This window comes from Somniosus microcephalus, chromosome 2 (genome assembly GCF_052327205.1).
Source record: "Somniosus microcephalus isolate GS21.2 chromosome 2, FLI_Smic_1.0, whole genome shotgun sequence".
NCBI classification, from domain to species: Eukaryota; Metazoa; Chordata; class Chondrichthyes; order Squaliformes; family Somniosidae; genus Somniosus; species Somniosus microcephalus.
Genome location: NC_140988.1, coordinates 346,618,786 through 346,645,651, shown reverse-complemented (window position 1 = coordinate 346,645,651; position 26,866 = coordinate 346,618,786). Strand labels below are relative to the sequence as shown.

At 45.5% G+C, this 26,866-nt stretch overlaps 1 protein-coding gene across 1 annotated transcript in view; it reads left to right on the top strand.

The window, feature by feature from the left end:
- st3gal5 (ST3 beta-galactoside alpha-2,3-sialyltransferase 5) overlaps positions 1 to 26,866 on the top strand; it is a 169,334-nt gene that overhangs the window by 50,828 nt on the left and 91,640 nt on the right. The window contains exon 2 of the mRNA XM_085975488.1: positions 21,342 to 21,469. Within this exon, the coding sequence (XP_085831614.1) occupies positions 21,432 to 21,469 (38 nt within the window). The 5' untranslated portion in view covers positions 21,342 to 21,431. The remainder of the gene's footprint in view (positions 1 to 21,341; positions 21,470 to 26,866) is intronic.

Genomic DNA, 26,866 nt, shown 5'->3' with positions numbered 1-26,866 from the left:
TTGGACCCAAGGAAGAGAGATCAAAGTATTTTCTAAATGGTGAGAAGCTTGGAACTGGATGAGCAGAGAGATTTAGGGATCCCAGTACACAAATCACCTAAGAGCTAGTGGACAGGTACAAAAATAATTTTCAAAAGTTAATGGAATGTTGGCCTTTATCTCAAGGAGGCTGGAGTACAAAGGGCTGGAAGTTATGTTACAGCTGTACAGAGCTCTCGTTGGACTCCATCTGGAGTACAGCACCTCAGGAATCATCACAGCCCCAGGACATTGCCCTGAGGAACTTCTGCAGTGGTTCAAGGCGGCGGCTCGCCACCGCCTTCAAGGGCAACTAGGGAAGGGCAATAAATGCTGGCCTTGCCAGCGACGCCCACGTCCCATGAATGAATAAATACCCACAATCTAATGCTCCAGTTCAGTACACTGTCCTTGTATTCTGGAGTGGGGCTTGAAACCCAAACCATTTTAATCAGATGAGAGCGCTACAAAGCTGACACAATAAGTATGGTCTTTGAGATGAACACTAACCTGTACTCTGATTTTTTTTTAAATGAGATGAACGAGCTAATTATTGAAAGACATTTAAATTACAGAAAGGCATTTTACCTAAAGAGTAAGTCATCGAATTCTGAATTGAAATGATATCCTTCAACCAACACAACCCATTGAATCATGTAACTTCCTCAAATCATTCTGGGACGACTTGCTGCAAACACAGGCATGGTACATTTACTTCAATTATTAATGCAGAATGTCATGTATTATTTAAAACAGCTGTCCTAAAAAAAGAATTATCAGCAGCAATTGTGGTTCAAGGCCTCAACTTTAACTAGTACCCATCTGCCCAGAATAATTAAATTGTTTCAAACTGTCCAGCTGGATATTCGGACAAGTTTCTGAAAGGGTGGTGGAATCAGATTCCATAGGAACTTTCAAAAGGCAACTGGACAGGTACTTGAAGAGAACTAATTTGCAGGGTTATGGGGGAAAAGCTGAGGTGTGCGACTAAATTGTACCGATCTTTCAAAGAGCTGGCTCGGGCATGACGGGTCCCTTCTGTGCTGTAAGATTCTTTGATATAAATGCAAGTTGTTGCAGTCTGTGCTGACAATCGGTTAGACAACAAATTTCAAAATATTGACTCTTTCTTGTATTTCCCAATACTTGGTGTTGGTGTATAGGTGAAACCAGAAAGCTAATGAGCAATGCCTGCAACAACAATATCTGACAGTTCCTTAGTTACTGGTTTTTACATTCATTGACACGTTGATTTCTTTCACTCCCCAATAGATCTTGACTAGTTTAAAGAGCAAATTATCCCTTGAGCTGGCTGCGAGGAGGTACCAAAGGCTACCCAAGTGTGGTCATCTCCCCTATTGGGAGATGTCGCATATAAATAATTATGGAGGACCAAAGTAAGCTGCAATGAGGTGGTGGAATGGGCAAAAAGTGGCATATGGAATTCAATCAAATCAAATCAAATCAACTTTTATTGTCATTGTTAGTGCACAAGTGCAGTACAACAAAATGTAGGCTTGTGGCTCCCGAGAGTGTACAATTTGGATTAGGACACTTAAACATTCAACATACATTTATACATTTGGCTTGCAGTATATTAGCATAAATATGACCATAATAAAGTGCATTGGCAGATGTGCAGGCTTTAGTGTTTATTTGTGGAGTTCAGTAGGATGACAGCCCTGGGAAAGAAGCTGTTCCTAAATCTGGTCGTACGGGTGCGAATGCATCAGTAGCGTCTTCCAGATGGTAGGAGGACGAACAGACTGTGGCTGGGGTGGGTAGGGTCTTTGATGATGGACCGTGCCCTCCGTAGGCAGCGTTTCTGATATATATGCTCTATGGTCGGTAGATGTCAGTAAATGCGTAGTGGTACACTCAAGCGAAAAAAGTATTGATTATACTTTTGAATGGAGGATAGCTAGATAATGTGGCGGTTCAGAACATCTTAAAAGCAGCACCAAGTGGATAAGGACATAAAAAAATCTAATGGAATGCTGAGTTTTATGATGAGGGGTATAGAATATAAATGCAGGAACAGGAGTCGGCTGTTCAGCCCCTCGAGCCTGTCTTACCATTCCATTAGATCATGGCTGATCTATACCTTAACTCCACCTACCCATTGGCTCCGAAACCCTTCATATCCTTGCCTAAAAAAACCCCATCAATCTCAGTTTTGAAATTTTCAATTGACCTAGTCTCAACAGCTTTTGGGGGAGTGTTCCAGATTTCCACTACCCTTTGTGTGAAGAACTGCCTTCTGCTGTCACCCCTGAACAGCCTAGCTCCAATTTTAAGGTTATGCCTTCTTGTTCTGGACACTCCCATCAGAGGAAATAGTTTCTATCTACCCTATCAAATCCTTTGATCATCTTAAACACCTCAATTAGATTACCCTTTAATCTTCTAGATTCATGGGAATACAAGCCTTGTCTATGCAAGCTGTCCTCAGTTTAATCCCTTCAGACATGGTATCATTCTGGTAAATCTGCACGGCACCCCCTCCTAGGCCAATATTTAAAAAAAAAAAAAAAAATTCGTTGATGGATCTGGACGACGCTGATATGGCCAGCATTTATTGCCCTCGAAGGTGGTGGTGAGCCGCATTCTTGAACCGCTGCAGTCCCGTGTGGTGAAGGTACTCCCACAGTGCTGTTAGGGAGGGAGTTCCAGGATTTCGACCCAGCGACGATGAAGGATCGGCGATATACTTCCAAGTCAGGATGGTGTGTGACTTGGAGGGGAACCTGGTAGGTGGTGGTGTTCCCATGCGCCTGCTGCCCTTGTCCATCTAGGTGCTAGAGGTCATGGGTTTTAAGACGGAGATGAGGAGGAATTTCTTCTCTCAGATGGTCGTGAATCTTTGGAATTCTCTACCCCAGAGAGCTGTGGAGGCTGAGTCATTAAATGTATTCAAGACTGAGCGAGACAGATTTTTGAGTGATTGGGGGAACAGGCAGAAAAGTGGAGTTGAAGCCAAGATCAGATCAACCTTTTGACTCTGAGGCGAGGGTGCTACCAACTGAGCCACAGCTGACGAAGATTATTTTCTTATCGCTCTCTACGCATATTCTCCTTTTCCCCTCTCGACCCCACTTCTTTCTGTGTCCGACCCTGGAAACAAAAACTCTCCCTCAAGTCTCTTACCGCTGCACTTTCAAATTCCGAACTACCTAGCCTTTGGCCCATAATTCATCATGACATTTCTGCAGCTACTGATAGGCTAAATAACACCCTCTCCACTACCTTTGATGCCCTTGTCTCTATTAAAACCATTACAGTCTCTCACTCTAGTTGTTCCTGATGATGTTTGAATCCATCTAAATCAGATTTCCGCCCCGCCACTGTACCGAAAGGGCTCTTGCCAAAGTCACAAATGACATCCTAGTTGACTGTGACAAAAGTAAACTATCCCTCTTCATCCTTCTCAACCTGTCTGCAGCCTTTGACATGGTTGACCACCAATGTTTCCTGTAATTTTTTTTTAAGGTGCTGGGCGTGCCATTCAAAATACCATGCATACGCAGTATGTACGTTGAGCTGGCTGCGCGGGTTCCCTGAGGCACTGCATGGCCGCACAGCTTAAAGGGAACATTGTTAACCACACAATTCTGCTCCAATGCTTCTCCACCGTCGTTCAGCTGGGTGGGACTGCACTGGTTCCAGTCTTACCTATCCAGTCATAGCCAGAATCGCCTGCAATGCCTTCCCTTCCCGCTCCCGCACTTACCTGTGGTGGCCCCCCAAGGATATATCCTTGGCCCCTTCCTATTTCTTATCTACATGTTGCCCCTCGGTGACATCATCTGAAAACACGACGTCTGTTTCCACATGTATGCTGACGATACCCAACACTACCTCACCACCACCTCTCTCGACCCCTCCACTGTCTCTAAATTGTCAGTTTGGCATAAAAATAAAACAAAAAAGGTGACTCAACCGTGGCTAACAAGGGAAATTAGGGATAGCATAAGATCCAAGGAGAGGACATTTAAATTGGCCAGAAAAAGCAATTATCCTGAGGATTGGGAGCAGTTTAGGATTCGACAAAGGGATTCATTAAGAAAGGGAAAATAGAATATGAGAGTAAGCTTGCAGGGAACATAAAAACTGACTGTAAAAGCTTTTATAGATATGTGAAGAGAAAAAGATTGGTCAAGTCAAGCGTAGGTCCCTTGCAGTCAGAATCAGGGGAATTTATAATGGGGAACAAAGAAATGGCAGACCAACTAAATACATATTTTGGTTCTGTCTCCACAAAGGAGGACACAAATAACCTCCCAGAGATGCCAGGGAACAAAGGGCCTGATGAAAGGGTGAAACTGAAAGAAATCAGTATTTGTAGGGAAATGGTGTTAGGAAAATTGATGGGACTGAAGGCCGATAAATCCCCAGGGCCTGATAATCTACATCCCAGGGTACTTAAGGAAGTGGCCCTAGAAATAGTAGATACATTGCTGGTCATCTTCAGAACTTGATAGACTCTGGAACAGTACCCATGGATTGGAGGGTAGCTAATGTTACCCCACTATTCAAAAAAGGTGGTAGAGAAAAAGCGGGGAATTATAGACCGGTAAGCCTGACATCGGTAGTGGGGAAAATGCTAGAGTCCATTATAAAAGATGTAATAGAGCACTCGGAAAGCAGTGACAGGATCGGACAAAGTCAACATGGATTTACAAAAGGTAAATCATGCTTGACTAATCTACTGGAATTTTTTGAGGATGTAACTGGGAAAATAGATAAGGGAGAATCAGTGGCTGTGGTGTATTTGGACTTTCAGAAGGCTTTCGATAAGGTCCCGCATAAGAGATTAGCGTGCAAAATTAAGGCACATGGGATTGGGGGCAAGGTATTGACTTGGATAGAGAACTGGTTGGCGGACAGAAAGCAAAGAGTTGGAATAAACGGGTCATTTTCCGAGTGGCAGGCAGTGACTAGTGGGATACCGCAAGGATCGGTCCTAGGACCCCAGCTGTTCACTATATATTAATGATCTGGACGAGGGAATTGGATGTAATATCTTCAAATTTGCAGACGACAGAAAGCTGGGTGGGAGGGTATGCTGTGAAGAGGATGTCGTGAAACTCCAGTACAATTTGGACAGGTTGGGTGATTGGGCAGAAACATGGCAAATGCACTATAATGTGGATAAATGTGAGGTTATCCACTTTGGTGGCAAAAACAGGAAGGCAGATTATTATTTGAATGGCAATAGATTGGGAGAAGGGAAAGTGCAAAGAGACCTGGGTGTTCTTGTACACCAGTCGCTGAAGGTAAGCATGCAGGTGCAGCAGGTGGTTGAGACGGCAAATGGTATGTTGGCCTTCGTAGCAAGAGGGTTCGAGTACAGGAACAAGGATGTCTTGCTACAGTTGTACAGGGCCTTGGTGAGACCGCACCTTGAGTATTGTGTGCAGTTTTGGTCACCTTATCTGAGGAAGGACGTTCTTGCCATGGAAGGAGTGCAGCGAAGATTCACCAGGCTGATACCTGGGATGGCAGGAATGACGTATGAGGAGAGATTGTGTCGATTGGGCTTATACTCCTGGAGTTTAGAAGATTGAGAGGGAATCTCATCGAAACCTATAAAATTCTGTCAGGACTGGACAGACTAGATGCAGGAAGGATGTTTCTGATGGCCGGGGAGTCCAGAAGCAGGGGTCATAGTCTAAGGATAAGGGGTAAGCCATTTAGGACTGAAATGAGGAGGAATTTCTTCACCCAGAGAGTGGTGAACCTGTGGAATTCTCTGCCACAGAGGGCGGTGGAGGCCAGTTCATTAAATATATTCAAGAAGGAGTTGGATATATTTCTTAAGGCTAAAGGGGTCAAGGGATATTGGGAGAAGGCAGGGACAGGGTACTGAATTTGGATGATCAGCCATGATCTCATTGAATGGCGGCGCAGGCTCGAAGGGCCGAATGGCCTACTCCTGCTCCTATCTTCTATCTTGTTTCTATGTCAGACTGCTTGTCCAACATCCAGTACTGGATGAGCAGAAATTTCCTCCAATTAAATATTAGGAATACTGAAACCATTGTCTTTTGTCCCTGCCACAAACTTCGTCCACTTGCCACCGACTCCATCCCCCTTCCTGGCAACTGAGGCTGATCCAGACTGTTCGCAACCTTGGTGTTATATTTGACCCCAGATGCGCTTCTTATCAAATACCCGCACCATCACTAAGACTGCCTATTTCCACCTCTAACATTGCCCAACTCCACCCTTGCCTCAGCTTATCTGCTGCTGAAACCCTCATCCATGCCTTTGTTACCTCTAGATTTGACTATTCCAACGCACTCCTGGCCAGCCTCCCTAGTTCTACCTTCTGTAGGTCATCCAAAACTCTGCTGCCTGTGTCCTACCTTGCAACCCATCTCCCCTTTGCTCGCTGACCTACATTGGCTCCTGGTTAAGCAAAGCCACTTTATATTAAAAAAAAAATAAGTTCTCATCCTTGTTTTCAAATTGCTCCTCCATGGTCTCGCCCCTCCCTATCTCTAATTTCCTCCAGCCCTACAACCCCCCGGAAATCTCTCCGCACCGCCAATTCTGGCCTCTTGAGCATCCCCAATTTTAATTGCTCCACCATTGGTGGCTGTGCCTTCAGCTGCCAAGGCACTAAGCTCTGGAATTCCCTCCCTAAACCTCTCTACCTCTCTTTCCTCCTTTAAGACACTCCTTTATAATCTACCTCTTTGACCAAGCTTTTGGTCATCTGCCCTAATATCCCCTTGTATGGCTCGTGTCAAACTTTGTTTGATAATGCTCCTTGGGATGTTTTTCTACGTTAAAGGCGCTATATAGAAACATAGGAGCAGGAGTAGGCCATTCGGCCATTCAATATGATTATGGCTGATCCTCTATCTCAATACCATATTCCTGCTCTCTCCCCATACCCCTTGATGCCTTTTGTGTCTAGAAATCTGTCTATCTCCTTTTTTAAATATATAAATGCTAGTTGTTGTAGGACTAATTATTTTGACTGATATTCTGGATGTTCAATTCCTACCTTCACATTAGCTGATGGTGTGCTACACTGAATTGTCAAACCTCCAATTGTATGACTTCAATTGAAACAATGGGCCAGAAATTCCAGAACGGGGCTTGCAGCGCGTGCAAGCCCCGTATTTGCACTTACCCCGCGCTCCTGCCGATCAGCTTCTGGGACGCCTGAACTTGGAGAAATAGAAAGCACATTCCCGGGCAGCGTATGACGTCACGCCGCCCAGGAGTGCAGCCAGCGCGGACCCAGGAGCGTGCAGTGTAAGTGAGACACGCCCCTTGAGGTCTCAGTTTCACTGGACACGCCCCCAATGTTTCTGTCAAGCTGCTTTGCTTTTTTACATGCAAAGCAGCAGTTTAAATAGGTTTTTGGAAGTTTTTTCAAGATTTTGGTAACTTTTATAAACTTTTTAAAATGTTTACATTATTTTGAGTAATCTGAAGTAGTTTTAAAGAGAATTAAAGCAATTTAAAGACTTTTAAAAGCCCTAAAAGAATTTTTTTAATTCCATTTATTTATTTAGCAATGTCGTCGTCATACGTGTCTTCACACTGTTCCCTTTGGGGAACTGTATGAAGTGGTGGAAGGATTTATGGCCGTGATTAACGCTCATTCCGTGACCGTAACCATCTTTGAACCAGCCATTAGGGCGGTTAGTCCTATGGCGGGAGGGTTTTACGGGCTCCCACAAGCTGTACAAGGAGGGGGGGCCACCCACACCCACGGACGCAAATATCCCACTGGATGTCAACCCAGAATTTAGAGCCGGAGCTCCGACTACACTTGCCGGGACTGTCTGGAGCGGGATTCGAAACCCTACCCTGATCTGGCCCAGCGGCGGGGATCCTACCGCTATGACAAACGCCCAATCCGATTAGCAACGTGAAATGGCAGCATAGGGCTCCAGTCACGGAGAGGGAAAAGGCGCAGGAAACGTATGGGTGTCACCTTTTGTGCGGAGTGGGCCTTTTGCGTAGCAGTAAGCATCCCCGCCGCTGGGCCAGAAGGAGTAGGGTTTTGAACCCCACTCCAGACAGTCCCGGCAAGTGGAGTCGGAGCTCCAACTTTAAATTCTGGGTGGACATCCAGCGGGATACTTGCGTCCGTGGGTGTTGGTGGCCCCCCCCCCCCCCCCTCAGATGGGTTGTGGGAGCCCGTAAAACCCTCCCGCCATAGGACTAACCACCCTAATGGCTGGTTCAAAGATGGTTACGGTCACGGAATGAGCGTTAATCACGGCCATAAATCCTTCCACCACTTCATACAGTTCCCCAAAGGGAACAGTGTGAGGATACGTCCGATGATGACCTCTTGCGCAATGCACCTCCTTGGACCCTCAGTCGCAAATGCGAGGCGGCAAGTCGTGCAAGTGTTAAATTTTTTATTTTATTGACATGTAAAATGTTGGCCCAATAATTCCCTTCCAAATGCGCTAGTACGGTCGGGGTACTTACGCATCTGGCCGGATGAAATGCCGGTTTTCAGCATGCACAGTGCATGTGGGGAAAACCGGCATTTCCTGTCTTCTGAACGAAGGGGTTCAGAGGCAGAACGCGTGCGACTGCACATGCAGCGCGTGCGCAGTATAATTCGCCGCTTTCATTAATGCTTTCAGTGAGGTCCAGTCATTACAACTTACACATGAAAAAAGCATGGGTACAGAGGCTGCGGAGGAAGATATTTCTTATCGTGGAGCTTCTGAAAGTATGTATGTCTGTATATATTCCTTTACTTATGTGTATGAATATTATTTAATTATGACTTTCAGAGAAAGTAACTTATTGGAAAATCATAATTAAAAACATACATTCATAGTAAAGGAATATAAAACATACATACATATACGTAAAGGAATATATGTGGACCTACATACATAACTCATTCTCACATTCCATTCACACAGCCACAATTGCTCCTTCTACCTACCGTTCTGAAAACCCTTTTAAAAAAAAAAAAAAAAAAAATTTTAACTTTAAAACTTACTTAAAATTTCTTAAAATAACTTCCCTCCCTTTCCCAAACAAAAATATTGCATTTCAAAAGCTCCACGATAAAATATATCTTCCTCTGCAGCCAATGAACCACTTTACACTTGCTTTTTTTCCAGTGTAACTTCTAAGGACTTAACCTCACGGATTTCATGAATGAAATCCACGAAGTTCACTGCGCAAGCGCTGCCTGTGCAGTCGCACGCGCTCGAGGTCTGGAAATGCCGGCGTTCCCCGCATGCGCTGTTCATGCTGAACGCCGGCATTTCCAACGGCCAGAAGCGTGAGTAAGCCGACCGTACTCACGCTTCTGGCCTGGAATTTCTGGCCCATTATCTTGTGGACAGTTATATCAGGCATCTGTATATTTGGGCATCAATGCATTGGGATATTGTTCCTATTGTACTGGCTTTTGGTGATGCAAGTAAAAGCTGTTTTGGAAGCAGTATATCTTGTAGATATTGGGTTGGGGAGTTTGGTGCCAAATTTGCTCCCAATTATTCTGATATTTTAATTACCAGATAAAATTTCTGTGCTAGCTGGCTCCTGCTATAGCTCAACTTACCAAGGCAGTGAGTAGCTAAACCACAGACAAGGAATGTCCCTGGTTTGATCCCTGGTACATGATGAATTGGTTGATCTCAGCCACCACCAGTGGTTGGCACATTACAATTATCCTTGCTGCGCTTGAGTTAGGGAGGGGAAAGTTCTAGCAGATGTTGCTGCAGTATATGTACGTTGGGTTTGCTGTGATGCCTAATGTAGCAAAACTGCCCACTGAAACTCGCTGTTTAGGTTTACACATGAGAATGGCGACTTTGGCTATCATGTTGGAGGATGCACAGTATCCGTGAAACCGAGAAGTCAGCCTTCAGAGGACCGGGGCAAACAAAAGGAGATTTGGGGGGGCAGTCCTTTTTTATTGAGTTGGGCATTATTACACATTCAATGACAACCTTAAGGAAATTCTACCAAGGCTAGTTGAATCTTGCTCTGTTTAATATGAAATCTCTGAAGAAACAAAATCAGATGACTGGTTCTTGTAAAACATACCAACTTTTTACATTTAATTACATCAGTTTTAAGTCAATTCTGTACTGCACTTTCTTTGTGTGGTGTCAGAAATGATGAATTGCGACATGAGCCTTGATTTTTAACCCCGATTTTAGACGGGGGGTGGGGGGGGGAGAGAAATGTGGCACGGTTATAATAGAATATCTCAACCCAATCCCAACCCTTTGTATTCCTGGTTGCCATAATATTTATGGCAGCGATTCAGGCCCTGGATGAGGCTCCCACTAAAGCAGGTGGGGGCCTACTTAAGATTCAAAAGCCATGGCCCGATGATGCCATTGGCGCCACAACATACTTTTAAACTCGCCACGGAGTCCAGCGTTGTCTGTTGCCCAGCAGCAGAAATGTGGCAGGAGGAGCTGACTGGACAGTGGGGCCCAGATAAATGTTACAACTGTCTAATTTTTAAGATATTTGTGGGCCAGGACCATCAGGAGTGTTCCCCCAGGCCTCGCAAGGAAGCTTTCAGCCTCCCCAACCTTGGCCTTCAGGTGATTGTGCCCAGACCTTGCCACTCTCGATCCCGATTGTGCCCAGAACTCCGTCTCCCAATTGTGATCGTGCCTGGAGCCTTCCTCCTTCCCCTCTGACTGCCAGGGACCGCTCCTACGGGTCCCCGGCTGCAGCCTCCTGCCACTAAATTTTTACTCCCCTCCCACCAGCCAAGCTGTCGATCTGTGGGACCTTACCTAAAAGATAGGGCAGCACGGTGGCATAGTGGTTAGCACTGTTGCCTCACAGCGCCAGGGACCCGGGTTCGGACCCGGGTTCAAATCCGGCCTCGGGTGACTGTCTGTGTGGAGTTTGCACATTCTCCCCGTGTTTGTGTGGGTTTTCTCCGGGTGCTCCGGTTTCCTCCCACAGTCCAAAGATGTGTGGCTTAGGTTGATTGGCTATGATAAATTGACCCTTAGTGTTAGGGGGATTAAATACGTGGGGTTACGGGGATAGGGTGGGATATGTGTTGGTGTAGGGGTTACGGGGATCGGGTGGGATATGTGTTGGTGCAGGCTTGATGGGCCGAAATGGCCTCTATCTGCACTGTTGTGATTCTGTGATGAGCAGTGAATCAGTACTGGCAGAACAATGTGGAATACTCATTCAATAGCACTGGCATTTTTCATTTTAAAGCTTGTAAAATTGACTGAGGATACTGAACAGTTTCAAATTTCTTGCAAAATGGGAGGGGAATGTTGAGAGAGCCAGTTTAGAAGGGTGTGAACAACGTTTTATTAGTAAAAATTGCAAATTGTGCTGACTAAGTCTGCACCTAGTTCAACAAGAAGCTGATGTGGGGGGAAGGATTCAGGAAAGAGTAAATTTAAAAGCAGCGAGAGAAATTTCAAGGCTCCAGAGTAGAGTATTGGGTAAAAATAAGCAGAGTGGGTCAGGAAGGGACAGAGTGACAAAGGTAATAAGGCATCAATGACTAAGTTGACATTAGGGAAAAATAGAAATGTCAAAGCTAACGGCACTATATCTGAGTGCGCGAAACATTCGCAACAAAATAGATGAATTAATAGCGCAGATAGAAATGAGCAGGTTTGATATAGCCATTATGGAGATGTGGTTGCAAAGTGGCCAAGGTTGGGAACTAAATATTACAGGATACTTAACTTTTAGAAGAGATAGGCAAAATGGATAAGGAGGAGGGCTAGCCCTGATAATAAAGGATGGGATAAAGACAGTAGAGAGAAAGGATCTTGGCCCGAAAATCAAGAAGTCGAATCAGTTTGGGTGGAGCTAAGAAACCGCAAGGGGCAGAAAACATTGGTGGGAATTGTTTATAGGCCCCCAAACAGTAGTTGTAATGTAGGGCAGAGTATAAATCAGGAAATTGGAAGAGCTTGTAACAAGGGTAATACAGTAATCATGGGGGACTTTAATCTACATATAGACTGGGCAAATCAAATTTGCAGTAATAGTGTGGAGGACAAATTCATGGAATGTATGCAAGATAATTTTCTAGATCAGTATGTTGAGGAACCAACTGGGAACGGGCTATTTTAGATCTAGTATTGTGCAACGCGAGAGGTTTACTTAATAACCTTGTAGTAAAGGGGCCTTGAGGGAAGAATGACCATAATATGATATAATTTTATATATTGAGTTTGAAAGTGATTTAGTTAAATCTGAAACTAGGGTCTTAAATCTAAACAAAGCAAACTACGTAGATTTGAGGGGCGAGTTGGCTAAGGTAGATTGGGAAACTACATTAAACATAGAAACATAAAAGATAGGAGCAGGAGTAGACTATTCGGCCCCTCGAGCCTGTTCCGCCATTTAATGAGATCATGGCTGATCATCCAAATTCAGTACCCTGCCCCTGCTTTCTCCCCATATCCCTTGATCCCTTTAGCCTTAAGAAATATATCTAACTCCTTCTTGAATATATTTAATGAATTGGCCTCAACTGCCTTGTGTGGTAGAGAATTCCACAGGTTCACCACTCTCTGGGTGAAGAAATTCCTCCTCATCTCAGTCCTAAATGGCTTATCCCTTATCCTTAGACTGTGACCCCTGGTTCTGGACTCCCCCTGCCATCGGGAACATCCTTCCTGCATCTAGTCTGTCTAGTCCTGTTAGAATTTTATAAGTTTCAATGAGATCCCCTCTCATTCTTCTTCTAAACTCTAGCGATTTAAGCCTAATCGACCCAATCTCCTCGTACGTCATTCCTGCCATCCCAGGTATCAGCCTGGTGAATCTTCGCTGCACTTTCTCCATAGCAAGAACATCCTTCCTCAGATAAGGTGACCGAATCCTCTTGCTATGAAGGCCAACATACCATTTGCCGCCTTAACTGCCTGCTGCACCTGCATGCTTACCTTCAGCGACTGGTGCACAAGGACACCCAAGTCTCGTTGCACTTCCCCTTTTCCCAATCTATTGCCGTTCAGATGATAATCTGCCTTCCTGTTTTTGCCACCGAAGTGGATAACCTCGCATTTATCCACATTATACTGCATTTGCCATGCATCTGCCCAATTACCCAAATCATACTGGAGTTTCTCTGCATCTTCCTCGCAGCACACACGCCCAGCCAGCTTTGTGTCGTCTGCAAACTTGGAGATATTACATCTAGTTCCCTCGTCATATATATATAGACAGACGGACGGACCGGACCGGCAATACCGTATGCTGTAACTGTGCACACTCAGCGCGTATGCGGGAATGTATCGAAAGCCGTCTGAAAGTCCAAATACACCACATCCACTGGTTCTCCCTTATCTAATCTACCAGTTACATCCTCAAAAAATTCCAGTAGATTAGTCAAGCATGGTTTACCTTTTGTAAATCCATGTTGACTTTGTCTGATCTTGTCACTGTTTTCCAAGTGCTCTGCTATTATATCTTTTATAATGGACTCTAGCATTTTCCCCACTACCGATGTCAGACTTACCGGTCTATAATTCCCCATTCCCCATTTTCTCTACCACCTTTTTTAAATAGTGACTTTACATTAGCCAATCCATGGGAACTGTTCCAGAGTCTATAGAATTTTGGAAGATGACCAGCAATGCATCTACTATTTCTAGGGCCACTTCCTTAAGTACCCTATGATATAGATTATCAGGCCCTGGGGATTTATCGGCCTTCAATCCCGTCAATTTCCCTAACACCATTTCCCTACAAATACTGATTTCATTCAATTCCTCCTCCTCATTAGACCCTATATTCCCTGACATCTCTGGGAGGTTATTTGTCTCCTCCTTTGTGAAGACAGAACCAAAGTATGTATTTAGTTGGTCTGCCATTTCTTTGTTCCCCATTATAAATTCCCCTGATTCTGACTGCAAGAGACCTATGCTTCACTTCACCAATCTTTTTCTCTTCACATATCTATAGAAGCTTTTACAGTCAGTTGTTATGTTCCCGGCAAGCTTACTCTCATAATCTATTTCCCCCCTCCTAATTAATCCCTTTGTCCTCCTTTGCTGAATCCTAAACTGCTCCCAATCCTCAAGTTTGCTGCTTTTTCTGGCCAAATTATATGTCCTCTCCTTGGATCTTATGCTATCCCTAATTTCCCTTGTTAGCCACGGTTGAGTCACCTTTTTTTGTTTTATTTTACTGCCAAACAGGGATGAACAAATTCTGTAGTTCATCCATGCAATCTTTAAATGTGTGCCATTGCCTATCCACCGTCAACCCTTTAAGTAACATTTCCCAATCCATCCTAGCCAACTCGCACCTCATACCATCATAGTTTCCTTTATTTAAATTCAGGACCCTAGTCTCTGAGTCAACTACTTCACTCTCCATCTTAATGAAGAATTTTATCATATTATGATCGCTCCTCCCCAAGGGGCCTCGCACAACAAGATTGCTAATTAAAAGGTATAGCAATGGCTATCATTTAAAGAATTAATGCATCATTTACAACAAATATACGTTCCTTTAAGGCACAAAAACCCTACAAGAAAAGTGGTCCAACCGTAGCTAACAAAAGTTAAAGATAGTATTAGATCAATGGAAGAGGCTTATAATGCTGCCAAAAAGAGTAGTAAGCCTGAGGATTGGGAGGATTTAGAATTCAGCAAAGGAGGACCAAGAAATTGATAAAGAAAGGGAAATTGAATACGAGTATAAACCAGCAAGAGACATAAAATAAAAACAGATTATAAAAGCTTCTATAGGTATGTAAAAAGGAAAAGATGAGCAGAAGTAAATGTGGGTCCCTTGCAGGTTAAGACATGAGAAATTATAATGGGGAATAAGGAAATGGCAGAGAAATTAAACTAATACTTTGTGTCTGTCTTCATGGAAGACGACGCAAAAAACTTCCTGGAAATAGTGGAGAACTAAGGCTCTAGTGAGAATGAGGAACTGAATGAAATTAGTATTAGTAAAAATATAGTACTGGAGAAATTAATAGGACTGAAAGCCAATAAATCCCCGGACCTGATGGCCTACATCCTAGGGTTTTAAAAGTGGTGGTTATAGAGATAGTGGATGCATTGGTTGTCATTTTCCTAGATTCTAGAACGGTTCCTGTGGATTGGAAGCTGGCAAATGCAACCCCACTATTTAAGAAAGGAGGGAGAGAGAAATTGGGGAATTACAGACCAGTTAGCCTGACATCAATAGTAGGGAAAATGCTAGCATTTATTATTAAGGACGTGGTAACAGGGCACTTAGAAAATAATAATGGGATTGGGCAGAGCCAACATGGATTTATTGAAGGGAAATCGTGTTTGACAAATCTGTTAAAGTTTTTTAAGGTTGTAAATAGCGGAATAGATGAGGGGGGTACCAGTGGATGTCGTGTATTTGGATTTTCAGAAGGCTTTCGATAAGGTGCCACACAAGAGGTTATTAAACAACATTAGGGCTCATGGGATTGGAGGTAATATACTACCATGGATTGAGGATTGGTTAACAGAGAAAACAGAGCAGGAATAAATGGGTAATTTTCGGGTTGGTAGGCTGTAACTAGTGGGGTACCGCAAGGATCAGTGCTTGGGCCTCAGCTATTCACAATCTATATCAATGATTTGGATGAGGGGACCAAATGTAATATATCCAAATTTGCTGATGGTACAAAGCTGGGTGGGAATGTGAGTTGTGAGGAGGATGCAAGGAGGCTTCAAGGGGATCTCGACAGGCTAAGTGAGTGGGCAAGAACATGGCAAATGGAATATACTGTGGAGAAATGTGAAGTTATCCACTTTGGTGGGGAAAAATAGAAAAGCAGAGAATTTTTTAAATGGTGAGAGATTGGGAAATGTTGGTGTTCAGAGGGACCTGGGTGTCCTTGTACATGAATCACTGAAAGTTAACATGCAGGTGCAGCAAACAATTAGGAAAGCAAATGGTATGTTGGCCTTTATTACAAGAGGATTTGAGTATAAGAGTAAAGACGCCTTACTGCAATTATATAGGGCCTTGGTGAGACCACACCTGGAGTATTGTTTTTTTCCCCTTTGTTTATAGGATGAGGGCGTTGCTGGCAAGGCCAGCATTTATTGCCCATCCCTAATTGCCCTTCAGAAGTTGGTGGTGAGCCGCCGCCTTGAACCGCTGCAGTCAATGTGGTGAAGGTACTCCCACAGTGCTGTTAGGAAGTTCCAGGATTTTGACCCAGGGACGATGAAGGATCAGCGATATACTTCTAAATCAGGATGGTGTGTGACTTGGAGGGGAACTTGGAGGTGGTGGTGTTCCCATGCACCTGCTGCCCTTGTCCTTCTAGGTGGAAGAGGTCACGGGTTTGGGAGGTGCTGCCGAAGAAGCTTTGGCGAGTTGCTGCAGTGCACATTGTAGCCACGGTACGCTGGTGGTGGAGGGAGTGAATGTTTAAGGTGGTGGATGCGGTGCCAATCAAGCGGGCTGCTTTGTCCTGGATGGTGTCGAGCTTCTAGTGTTGGGGCTGCACTCATCCAGGCAAGTGGAGAGTATTCCATCACGCTCCTTACTTGTGCTTTGTAGATGGTAGAAAGGCTTTGGGGAGTCAGGAGGTGAGACACTCGCCGCAGAACACCTAGCCTCTGACCTGCTCTTGTTGCCACAGTATTTATGTGGCTGGTGCAGTTAAGTTTCTGGTCAATGGTGACCCCCCAGGATGTTAATGGTGGGGGATTCGGCGATGGTAATGCCATTGAATGTCAAGCGGCGGTGGTTAGACTCTCGCTTGTTGGAGATAGCCATTGCCCGGCACTTCTGTGGCGTGAATGTTACCTGCCACTTATCAGCCCAAGCCTGAACATCGTCCAGGTCTTGTTGCATGCGGGCATGGACTGCTTCATTATCTGAGGAGTTGTGAATGACACTGAACACTGTGCAATCATCAGCGAACATCCCCATTTCTGACCTTATGTTGGAAGGAAGGTCATTGATGAAGCAGCTGAAGATGGTTGGGCCGAGGTCGTTGACCTGAGGGACTCCTGGGGCTGTGATGATTGACCTGCAATCACCACAATCACCTTCCTTTGTGCTAGGTATGACTCCAGCCAGGGAAGAGTTTTCCACCCGACTCTCATTGACTTCAGTTTTACTAGGGCTCCTTGATGCCACACTCGGTCAAATGCTGCCTTGATGTTAAGGGCAGTCACTCTCCCCTCACCTCTGGAATTCAGCTCCTTTGTCTATGTTTGGACCAAGGCTGTAATGAGGTCTGGAGCAGAGTGGTCTTGACGGAACCCAAACTGGGCATCAGTGAGTAGGTTATTGGTGAATAAGTGCCGCTTGATAGCACTTTTGATGACACCTTGCCTCACTTTGCTGATGCTTGAGAGTGATTTGCGGTAATTGGCCGGATTGGATTAGTCCTGCTTTTTGTGGACAGGACATACCTGGGCAGTCTTCCACATTGTCGGATAGATGCCAGTGTTGTAGCTGTACTGGAACAGCTTGGCTAGAGGCGCGGCTAATTCTGGAGCACAAGTCTTCAGCACGATTGCCGGGATGTTGTCAGGGCCCATGGCCTTTGCTGTATTCAGTGCGCTGAGCTGTTTCTTGATATCATGTGGAGTGAATCGAATTGGCTGAAGACTGGCTTCTGTGGTGGTGGGAACCTCAGGAGGAGGCTGATATGGATCATCCACTTGGCATTTCTGGCTGAAGATGGTTGCAAACACTTCAGCCTTGTCATTTGCACTCCACCATCATTTGAGGATGGGGACATTCATGGAGCCTCTTCCTCCCGTCAGTTGTTTAATGGTCCTCCACCATTCACGACTGGATGTGGCAGGACTGCAGAGCTTTGATCTGATCCGTTGATTGTAGGATTGCTTAGCCCTGTTTATAGTATGCTGCTTCCACTTTTTAGCATGCATGTAGTCCTGTGTCGCAGCTTCCCCAAGTTGGCACCTCATTTTTAGGTATGTCTGGTGCTGCTCCTGGCATGCTCCTCTACACTCCTTATTGAACCAGGGTTGGTCCCCTGGCTTGATGGTAATGGTAGAGTGAGTGATCTGCTGGGCCATGAGGTTACAGATTGTGGTGTAATACAATTCTGCTGCTGATGGCCCACAGCGCCTCATGGATGCCCAGTTTTGAGCTGCTAGATCTGTTCTGAACCTATCCCATTTAGCACGGTGGTATTGCCACACAACACGATGGAGGGTGTCCTCGGTGTGAGGACGGGACTTCGTCTCCACAATGACACTGTGCGGTGATCACTGCTACCAATACTGTCATGGACAGATGCACCTGCGACAGGTAGATGGGTGAGGTCAAGTAGTTTTTTCCCCTCGTGTTGGTTCTCTCGCCACCTGTCGCAGCCCAAGACTGGCAGCTATGTCCATCAGGACTCGGCCAGCTCAGTCAGTAGTGGTGCTACCGAGCCACTCTTGGTGATGGACATTGAAGCCCCCCACCCAGATTACATTCTGTGCCCTTGCTAGGGATGTTCAAAATGGAGTACTGATTCATCAGCTGAGGGAAGGCGGTAGGTGGTAATCAGCGTGAGGTTTCCTTGCCCATGCTTGACCTGAAGCCATGAGCCTTCATGGGGTCCGGAGTCCAGGGCCACTACTTCCCGACTGTATACCACTGTGCCGCCACCCCTGGTGGGTCTGTCCTGTCTGTGGAACAGGACATACCCAGGGATGGTGATTGGGACATTGGCTGAAAGGTATGGTTCTGTGAGCATGACTGACTATGTCAGGCTGTTGCTTGACTAGTCTGTGGGACAGCTCTCCCAATTTTGGCACAAGTCCCCAGATGTTGGTGAGGAGGACTTTGCAGGGTTGATTGGGCTGGATGTGTTGTTGCTGTGTTCATAGCCGGGGTCAGTGCCAGGTGGTCTGTCCGGTTTTGTTCTTATTAGTTTGTTTCGTAGCGGTTTGTTACAACTGAGTGGCTTGCTAGGCCATTTCAGAGGGCAGTTAAGAGTCAACTACATTGCTGAGAGTCTGGAGTCACATATAGGCCAGACGAGGTAAGGACGGCAGATTTCCTTTCCTAAAGGACAATAGTGAACCAGATGGGTTTTTACGACAATCCGATAGTTCCACGGTTACCATTACTGATACTAGTTTTTTATTCCAGATTTATTTAATTAACTGAATTTAAATTCCCCAGCTGCCATGGTGGGATCATTAGTCCAGGCCTCTGGATTACTAGCCCAGTGACATTACCACTACGCTACCGTTCCCTTGTGTACAGTCTTGGTCTCCTTGCCTAAGGAAGGATATACTTGCCATAGAGGGAGTGCAACGAAGGTTCAGCAGACTGGTTCCTGGGATGGGGGGGATTGTCGTACGAGGAGAGATTGTGTAGAATGGGCCTATATTCTCTCGAGTTTAGAAGGATGAGAGGTGATCTCATTGAAACATACAAAATTCTTACAGGGCTTGACCGGGTAGATGCAGGGAGGATGTTTCACCTGGCTGGGGAGTCCAGAACCAGGGGTTACAGTCTCAGAATAAGGGATCGGCCATTTAGGACTGAGATGAGGAGAAATTTCTTCACTCAGAGGGTGGTGAATCTTTGGAATTCTCTACCCCAGAGGGCTGTGGCGGCTCAGTCGATGAGTATATTCAAGACCGAGATCGATAGTTTTAAATAATAAGGGAATCAAGGGACATGGAGATGGTGCAGGAAAGTTGAGATGAGGTAGAAGATCAGCTATGATATTGAATGGCGGAGCAGGCTCGAAGGGCCAATTGGCCTACTCCTGCTCCTATTTCTTATGTTCTTATAGCAGGCGGTACCAGATGTGGCTGACTCTATGCAGGCTCTTGCAATTCACTGCCCAAGGAGGTCTAAGGCCATCAGAATCCCATCAAATGGACGTTGAAATCCTGCAGCCAGCCAACATTCTCCTTCCGCAGCGGAATCACTTAAAAGTAGTTGGTCAGATATTGCATATCTGAAACTAAGCACAAAAGGCAGCCATGTGCCAAATCAAGCTGATGATGTTCTTTGTACTATACAATGAATGCACTGTATGTGATTTAAATGAGTATTTATTTGTGATTTTTTTTTTTTTTTAAAAAGAGCAAGACCCCAGCTTAAGATGCCAGTACATGACATTTGAAAAATTCAGTACGAAAGAGCAGGAGGAGGCACCCCCCAAGTGGTTGAGACATCTAGCGTCCCACTAGTATGTTCAATTAATTCCGATAGCAAGAACTTTTGATGTTCCTCCACTCTGTGGTTGCTGCAAGAGTGTCGAGCCATAGATGTGAAAATAACCATGCTTCTGCTCTTTCCTCTTCAAATAATAAGATTGGTATACATAAGTGCCTTCAACTGGAGACTGAGAGAACTCTAGGGAAGCAAGTGTTCCTCCGCATGATCTGGTGCTGTTGCTTTAATGTCAGTTGGACATTGAGAGAATAAAATCCCTGTGACTCCCTGGACTAGGAAAACAAGCCGATATGTAAATTGTGTTGCCCTCTCGTGCTACTGCTGGTCGACCGTGAAAGTGGTGGCTGTTGGCTCTGGCATCTGTGACCTCCTTGATTCATCTGTGGCCAGAGAAATAGCCAATGCTGCAGATGTCCCGAGAGCTAGACTGGAAGGAGCCTGACTGAATATGGTGTGCTTTACTCTTGCTTTTTTTGCGGTGGTAGCAGTGTTAATGACTAATGTTTGACTTCAGAACTTTCAGCCCACAGAATTCCACATCATTTGAGAAATGAGTGAGGCCTAAACAGCAGAAATTCTTCATTACCAGATGCATTTTGCATGTCAATTGTAACTTTCGTGATGAATCGACTACATTGTACAGTACTCTGTTTTGCTGAACTTTAACATTTTGGTGCCTGGTCTTTTAGATTAGCTTCATGCAACTTTTTTGAACTGAGGCTTTCCTCAGTGTGGGGAAAAAGTGCTATTGCAAAGCCACAACAGTAACAGTAGAAGATCACGTTCTCAGAAAACACGAAGTTTATTGAAAATGTGCTATTTTGTTGCAGATGAATATGCATTGACTTCTATTCAATAAGAGAGTTTTATGTTTATTGGAATTGTAATATATTACTATTTCAATTGAAAATTAATTTAAATGATTTATATTCAGATTAGCTCCAATATGTTTGATTAGCTGCAATACTTTTTACTTTTTATTCTGACAAATATGACAGAGCTCTAATTATTATATAGATTGAATAATGTTTTTAGTCAGATTGACTGACTACAAACATTTAAGTTAATTGATACTATCGGAAATTTTGCCAAGCTGGATTCCAGATGTTGAAATTTATTCCAGATCTTGAAATTTGTTACAATGAGCAAGTTGTAGGAAACAACAAAACACTCTTCCTGTGTCTCATAAGTAATCCATTTTGTTTCCTTTGCAGCTGTGCTTGTTCGAAATCTTCCCGAACCACTGAGAAATTGCTGTCCCTATAATTTCCTGTAATAACGGAACTGGCAGTGACTGGGGAAAAATGAGGAAAACTAGATTTGTCTTCAAAGGAGCTCTAATGTAAGATGGGTCTATTTGGTAATAAAATTTAACTCCTCTTCTAAAAACTAGAATTGTAAGCAGGAATTTTTGATCATTGCTTTGTTTTACATAAAAGCTACTAATTTTATAACTAATTGAGGTTGGCTTGTAAAGAATAACAAGATACCTCCATGCAATTACAAATCAGTAATCTTGAATTCATATCCTTAAAAGAACCAGGGCTCGTTCTCAATACACAAATCTGTACCCCAATATGAAATCGCAGTGTGTAGGATAGATTACAGTCTCCAGAGTGTGTTGCAAATTGTAACAAATCAAAAAGGTTGAGATAAAGCCACAATCTAGTAAAATCATAGAATGGTTATAGCACAGAAGGAGGCCATTTGGCCTGTCGAGCCCGTGCCGGCTCTCTGCAAGAGCACTTCAGCTAGTCCCACTCCCCCGCCCTTTCCCCGTAGCCCTGCAAAGAAAATTCCCTTCAGGAACTTCTCTAATTCCCTTTTGAAAGCCACGATTGAGTCTGCCTTACCACCCTTTCAGGCATTACATTCCAGATTCTAACCACTTGCTGCGTAAAATAGTTTTTCCTCATGTCACCTTTGGTTCTTTTGCCAATCACCTTAAATCTGTGCACATATAGGCCGAGAAATTCGGTGGCGCCCCAAGCTCGCCTGGGCACCGGAATTACCGCTCTGGACGGAGCCGCTTGCGCCAGCCGGAAATTCAGTTTCGGCGCCCCAAACGGAAGCAGCGCCCCGCATCCGTCTTTGGGCGCTGCAACTGAATATCGCAGCGCAACATGCCACTTCTTAAAGTGGAGGGGCCTGCACCAGCGCGATCAGAGATCGCGAGTGCCGGCAAAAGAGCCCAGCACCGAGGAAGTGCCGGGCCCTTGGGACACAGCCGGCACTGCCCGGTGGGGTGGGGGGGGGGGGGGGAGCTCAGGAGGCTGGGGACGGCGGCACGAGGAGGTGCTGGCAGGCGGCCAGCAAAAAAAAATGGCTGCCCCGCACCTCCCCTTTAATTAGCGCCTCTACTGCCACAGGTAGGCCCCCCCCTGAACCGGTCGCAAATTGCGACCGGTGCTACAGCGGGGGACGCGACCAAATATCGCGATCGGGGCGGTAGCGGGGCGCTGCGCACACCGATGACGTCCTCGGTGGCGGCGCCGCGCTACAGGCTAATGCCGTCATTAGTGCCCCACTACATTTCGCGGGAGGCGTGGCCAGTGGCGCTAAAACCACTAAGTGCCCTCTTTGGGCGCTAACTGGTGGCGCAGCCCACTGAATTTCTAGGCCATACTCTCTGTTCACGCACCCCCTTTAGGATTGTACCCTTTAGTTTATATTGTATCTCCTCGTTCTTCCTCCCAAAATATATCACTTCGCACTTTTCTGCGTTAAATTTCATCTGCCACGTGTACGCCCATTCCACTAGCCTGGCTATGTCTTCTTGAAGTCTATCACTATCCTCCTCACTGTTCACTATTTTGTGTCATTTGCAAATTTTGAAATTGTGCCCTGTACACGCAAGTCCAAGTATTAATATATATCAAGAAAAGCAGTGGTCCGAATACCGACCCCTGGGGAACACCATTGTGTATCTTCCTCCAGTCTGGAAAACAGCCGTTCACCATTACTGTTTCCTGTCGCTTAGCCAATTTCGTATCCATGCTGCCACTGTCCTTCAACTTTGCTGGCAAGCCTATTATGTGGCACTTTATCAAAGCCTTTTGGAAGTCCATGCACACCATGTCAACCGCATTGCCCTCATCAACCCTCTCTGTTACCTCTTCAGAAAACTCCAAGTTAGTTAAAAACGATTTGCCTTTGACAAATCTGTGCTGGCTTTCCTTAATTAATTCACACTTGTCCAACTGACTATCGTTTCTAAAAGTTTCCACACTACCGAGGTTAAACCGATTGGCCTGTAGTTGCTGGGTTCATAGAATCATAGAAAGTTACAGCACTGAAGGAGGCCAATTCGGCCCATCGTGTCCATGCTGGCCAACAAAGAGCTATCCAGCCTAATCCCACTTCCCAGCTCTTGGTCCGTAGCTCTGCAGGTTAGAGCATTCCAAGTGCACATCCAAGTACTTTTTAAGTGTGGTTAGGTTCTTGCCTCTACGACCCTTTCAGGCAGAGAGTTCCAGACCCCCCACAATCCTCTGGGTGAAGAAACTTCCCCCAATTACTTTAAATCTGTGCCCCCTTGTTTTTGACCCCTCTGCTAACGGAAATAGGTCCTTTCTATCCACTTTATCTATGCCCCTCATAATTTTATACACCTCAATAAGGTCTCCCCTCGGCCTCCTCTGTTCCAAGGAAAACAGTCTTTCCTCATAGCTAAGATTCTCTACTCCTGGCAACATCCTTGTAAATCTCCTCTGTACCCTCTCTAGTGCAGTCACATCTTTCCTGTAATCTGGTGACCAGAACTGCACGCAGTACCCTAGCTGAGGCCTAACTAGTGTTTCATGCAGTTGAAGCATAAGCCCCCTGCTCTTGTATTCTATGCCACGGCTAATCAAAGGCGAACATTCCGTATGCCTTATCTACTTGGCCTGCTACCTTCAGGGATCTGTGGACATGCACTCCAAGGTCCCATTGTTCCTCTACACTACTGAGTGTCCTACCATTTAATGTGTATTCCTTTTCCTTGTTAGCCCTCCTCAAATGCATTACCTCACGCTCCTCCGGATTGAATTCCATTTGCCACTGTTCTGCCCACCTGACCAATTTATTGATATCTTCCTGCAGTCTACAGCTTCCTTCTTCAGTATCAACCACACAGCCGATTTTAGTATCATCTGCAAACTTCTTAATCATACCCCCTATATTCAAGTCTAGATCATTGATATATGCCACAAAAAGCAAGGGACCTAGTACTGAGCCCTGCGGAACCCCACTGGAAACGGCCTTCCAATCACAAAAACACCCATCAACCATTACCCTCTGCTTCCTGTCTCTGAGCCAGTTTTGAATCCAATTTGACACTTTGCCCTGGATCCCATGGGCTTTTAACATCATGACCAGTCTGCCATGTGGAACTTTATCAAAAGCCTTGCTAAAGTCCATATACACTACATCAAACGCACTACCCTCCTTGTTACCTCCTCAATAAAGTTCAATCAAGTTTGTCAGACACAACCTTTCCTTAACAAATCCGTGCTGATTATCCTTGATTAATCCGTGTCTTTCTAAATGAAGATTTATCCTGTCCTTCAGAATTCTTACCAATAATTTTCCCACCACCGAGGTTAGGCTGATTGGCCTGTAATTACTCGGTCTATCCTTTTCTCCCTTTTTAAACAAGGGTACCACATTAGCAGTCCTCCGGCACCACACCTCAAGCCAGAGAGGATTGAAAAATGATGGCCGGGGCCTCTTGTTGGGCTTGCTATATACTGGCGAAAAAAGTTCTCCTGGATGTATATTAGGAATTCTGCATCTTCTATACCCTTCACACTAATTTTATCCCAGTTAATATTGGGGTAGTTGAAATCCCCTACTATTACTGCCCTATAGTTTTTGCACTTCTCAGAAATTTGTCGACATATTTGTTCTTCTATCTCCCTCTCACTGTTTGGGTGTCTGTAGTACACTCCCAGCAGTGTGATCGCCCCTCTTTGTTTTTCAATCTGACCCATCGTTTGATGATCCCTCCAACATATCATCCCTCCTCACAGCTGTAATAGTTTCTTTAATCAATACCGAGACTCCCCCTCCCTTTTTACCTCCTTCTCTATCCCGTCTGAAAATCCTGTAACCGGGAATGTTGAGCTGCCATACCTGCCCCTCTTTCAGCCATGTCTGTATAATAGCTATAATATCATAGTCTCAAGTATCTACCTGTGCCCTCAGCTCATCTGCCTTGTTCGCTATACTCCTTGCATTGAGGTATATACCATTTCGTACAGGCAAACCTCCTTGTTGACTACTATCTAGCCCTTTATTCCTCTGTCCTTCCAATTTACTTTCTATGTTTTTGTTTTCCAATTCCAGTTTTTCTTCCCTCCCTATTGACTCTATACTTAGGCTCTCATCCCCCTGTCAAGCTAGTTTAAACCCTCCCCAACAGCAGTAGCAAACCCTCCCACGAGGATATTGGTCCCGTTCCCGTTGAGGTGCAACCCGTCTGGATTGTAGAGGTCCCACCTCCCCCAGAAATGATTCCAATTCTTCAGGAATCTAAAGCCCTCCCTCCTACACTATCTCTCCAGCCACGCATTCATCTGCTCTCTCTTCCTATTTCTGAACTCACTAGCACGTGGCACTGGTAGTAATCCGGAGATTACCACCTGTTTGAGGTCCTGCTTTTAACCACTTTCCTAGCTCCCTAAACTCTGCCTGCAGGACCTCATCCCTCTTCCTACCTCTGTCGTTGGTACTGATATGGACCACGACCTCTGGCTGTTCACCCTCCCCCGCCCCCCCCCCCTCAGAATGCCCTGCAGCCATTCAGTGACATCCTTGACCCTGGAACCAGGGAGGCAACATACCATCCTGGACGCCTGTCTGCTCCCCTAACTATTGAATCCCCTATCACTATTGCTCTTCCCTCCTTTCACCCCCCCCCCGGCCTGTGCAGCTGAGCCTTCCATGGTGCTGTGGACTTGGCTCTGGCTGCACTCCCCAGAGGAACCATCGCCCTCACCAGTATTCCGCACCGAACACTGGTTGGTGGGCAAGATGGGTTCGGGACTCCTGTACTACCTATCTGGTCCTCCTCTTCGGTCTGACGGTCACCCATTCCCTCTCTGCTTGCACACTCTTAAGCTGCAGAGTGACCACCTCCCGAAACGTGCTATCCACATAGCTCTCAGCCTCGCAGATGCACAGCAGTGACTGCAGTCACCGCTCAAGCTCCGTAACCCGGTGCTTGAGCTGCTGTAGTTGGTGACACTTCCCGCACATGTGGTTGTCCTGACCACGGGAGGTGTCCAGGACTTCCCACATGGCACGAGATGTGCATTCCACGCATGTGAGCTGCCCTGCCATACCTCTAATTTACTAACCTAGCTGGAATAAACTTAAAAACTTTAAGAAAGCCAAGTAAAAAGACTTACCAGATACTCACCAATCAGCTCCCTCTCCTTGTGCCGACGTTACTTTTGACTTCTGACGTCACTCTTTGAAAATTCTGCCTGTGCTGAGTTGGTACCACCATGCCGCTCCTCCCAGATCCGCTCTGCCGCCACTGGTGCTGTGGGGCCTACCTGCGCCTCAGGCTCTTTATACTTGTGGTAAACCACTGTTTGTATTCCTGTTTGTCCTGTTTGTATTCCACTGTGTACATGCCTGGACATGCCTCGGCTGACTCCTCCCACAGGTCCTAGTATAAAGGTGACTGCTCCCCAGCCCTTTGTATCCTGGACCGGTCGACCACGCGAAGCAGACCCCCATTCTGTTGTTA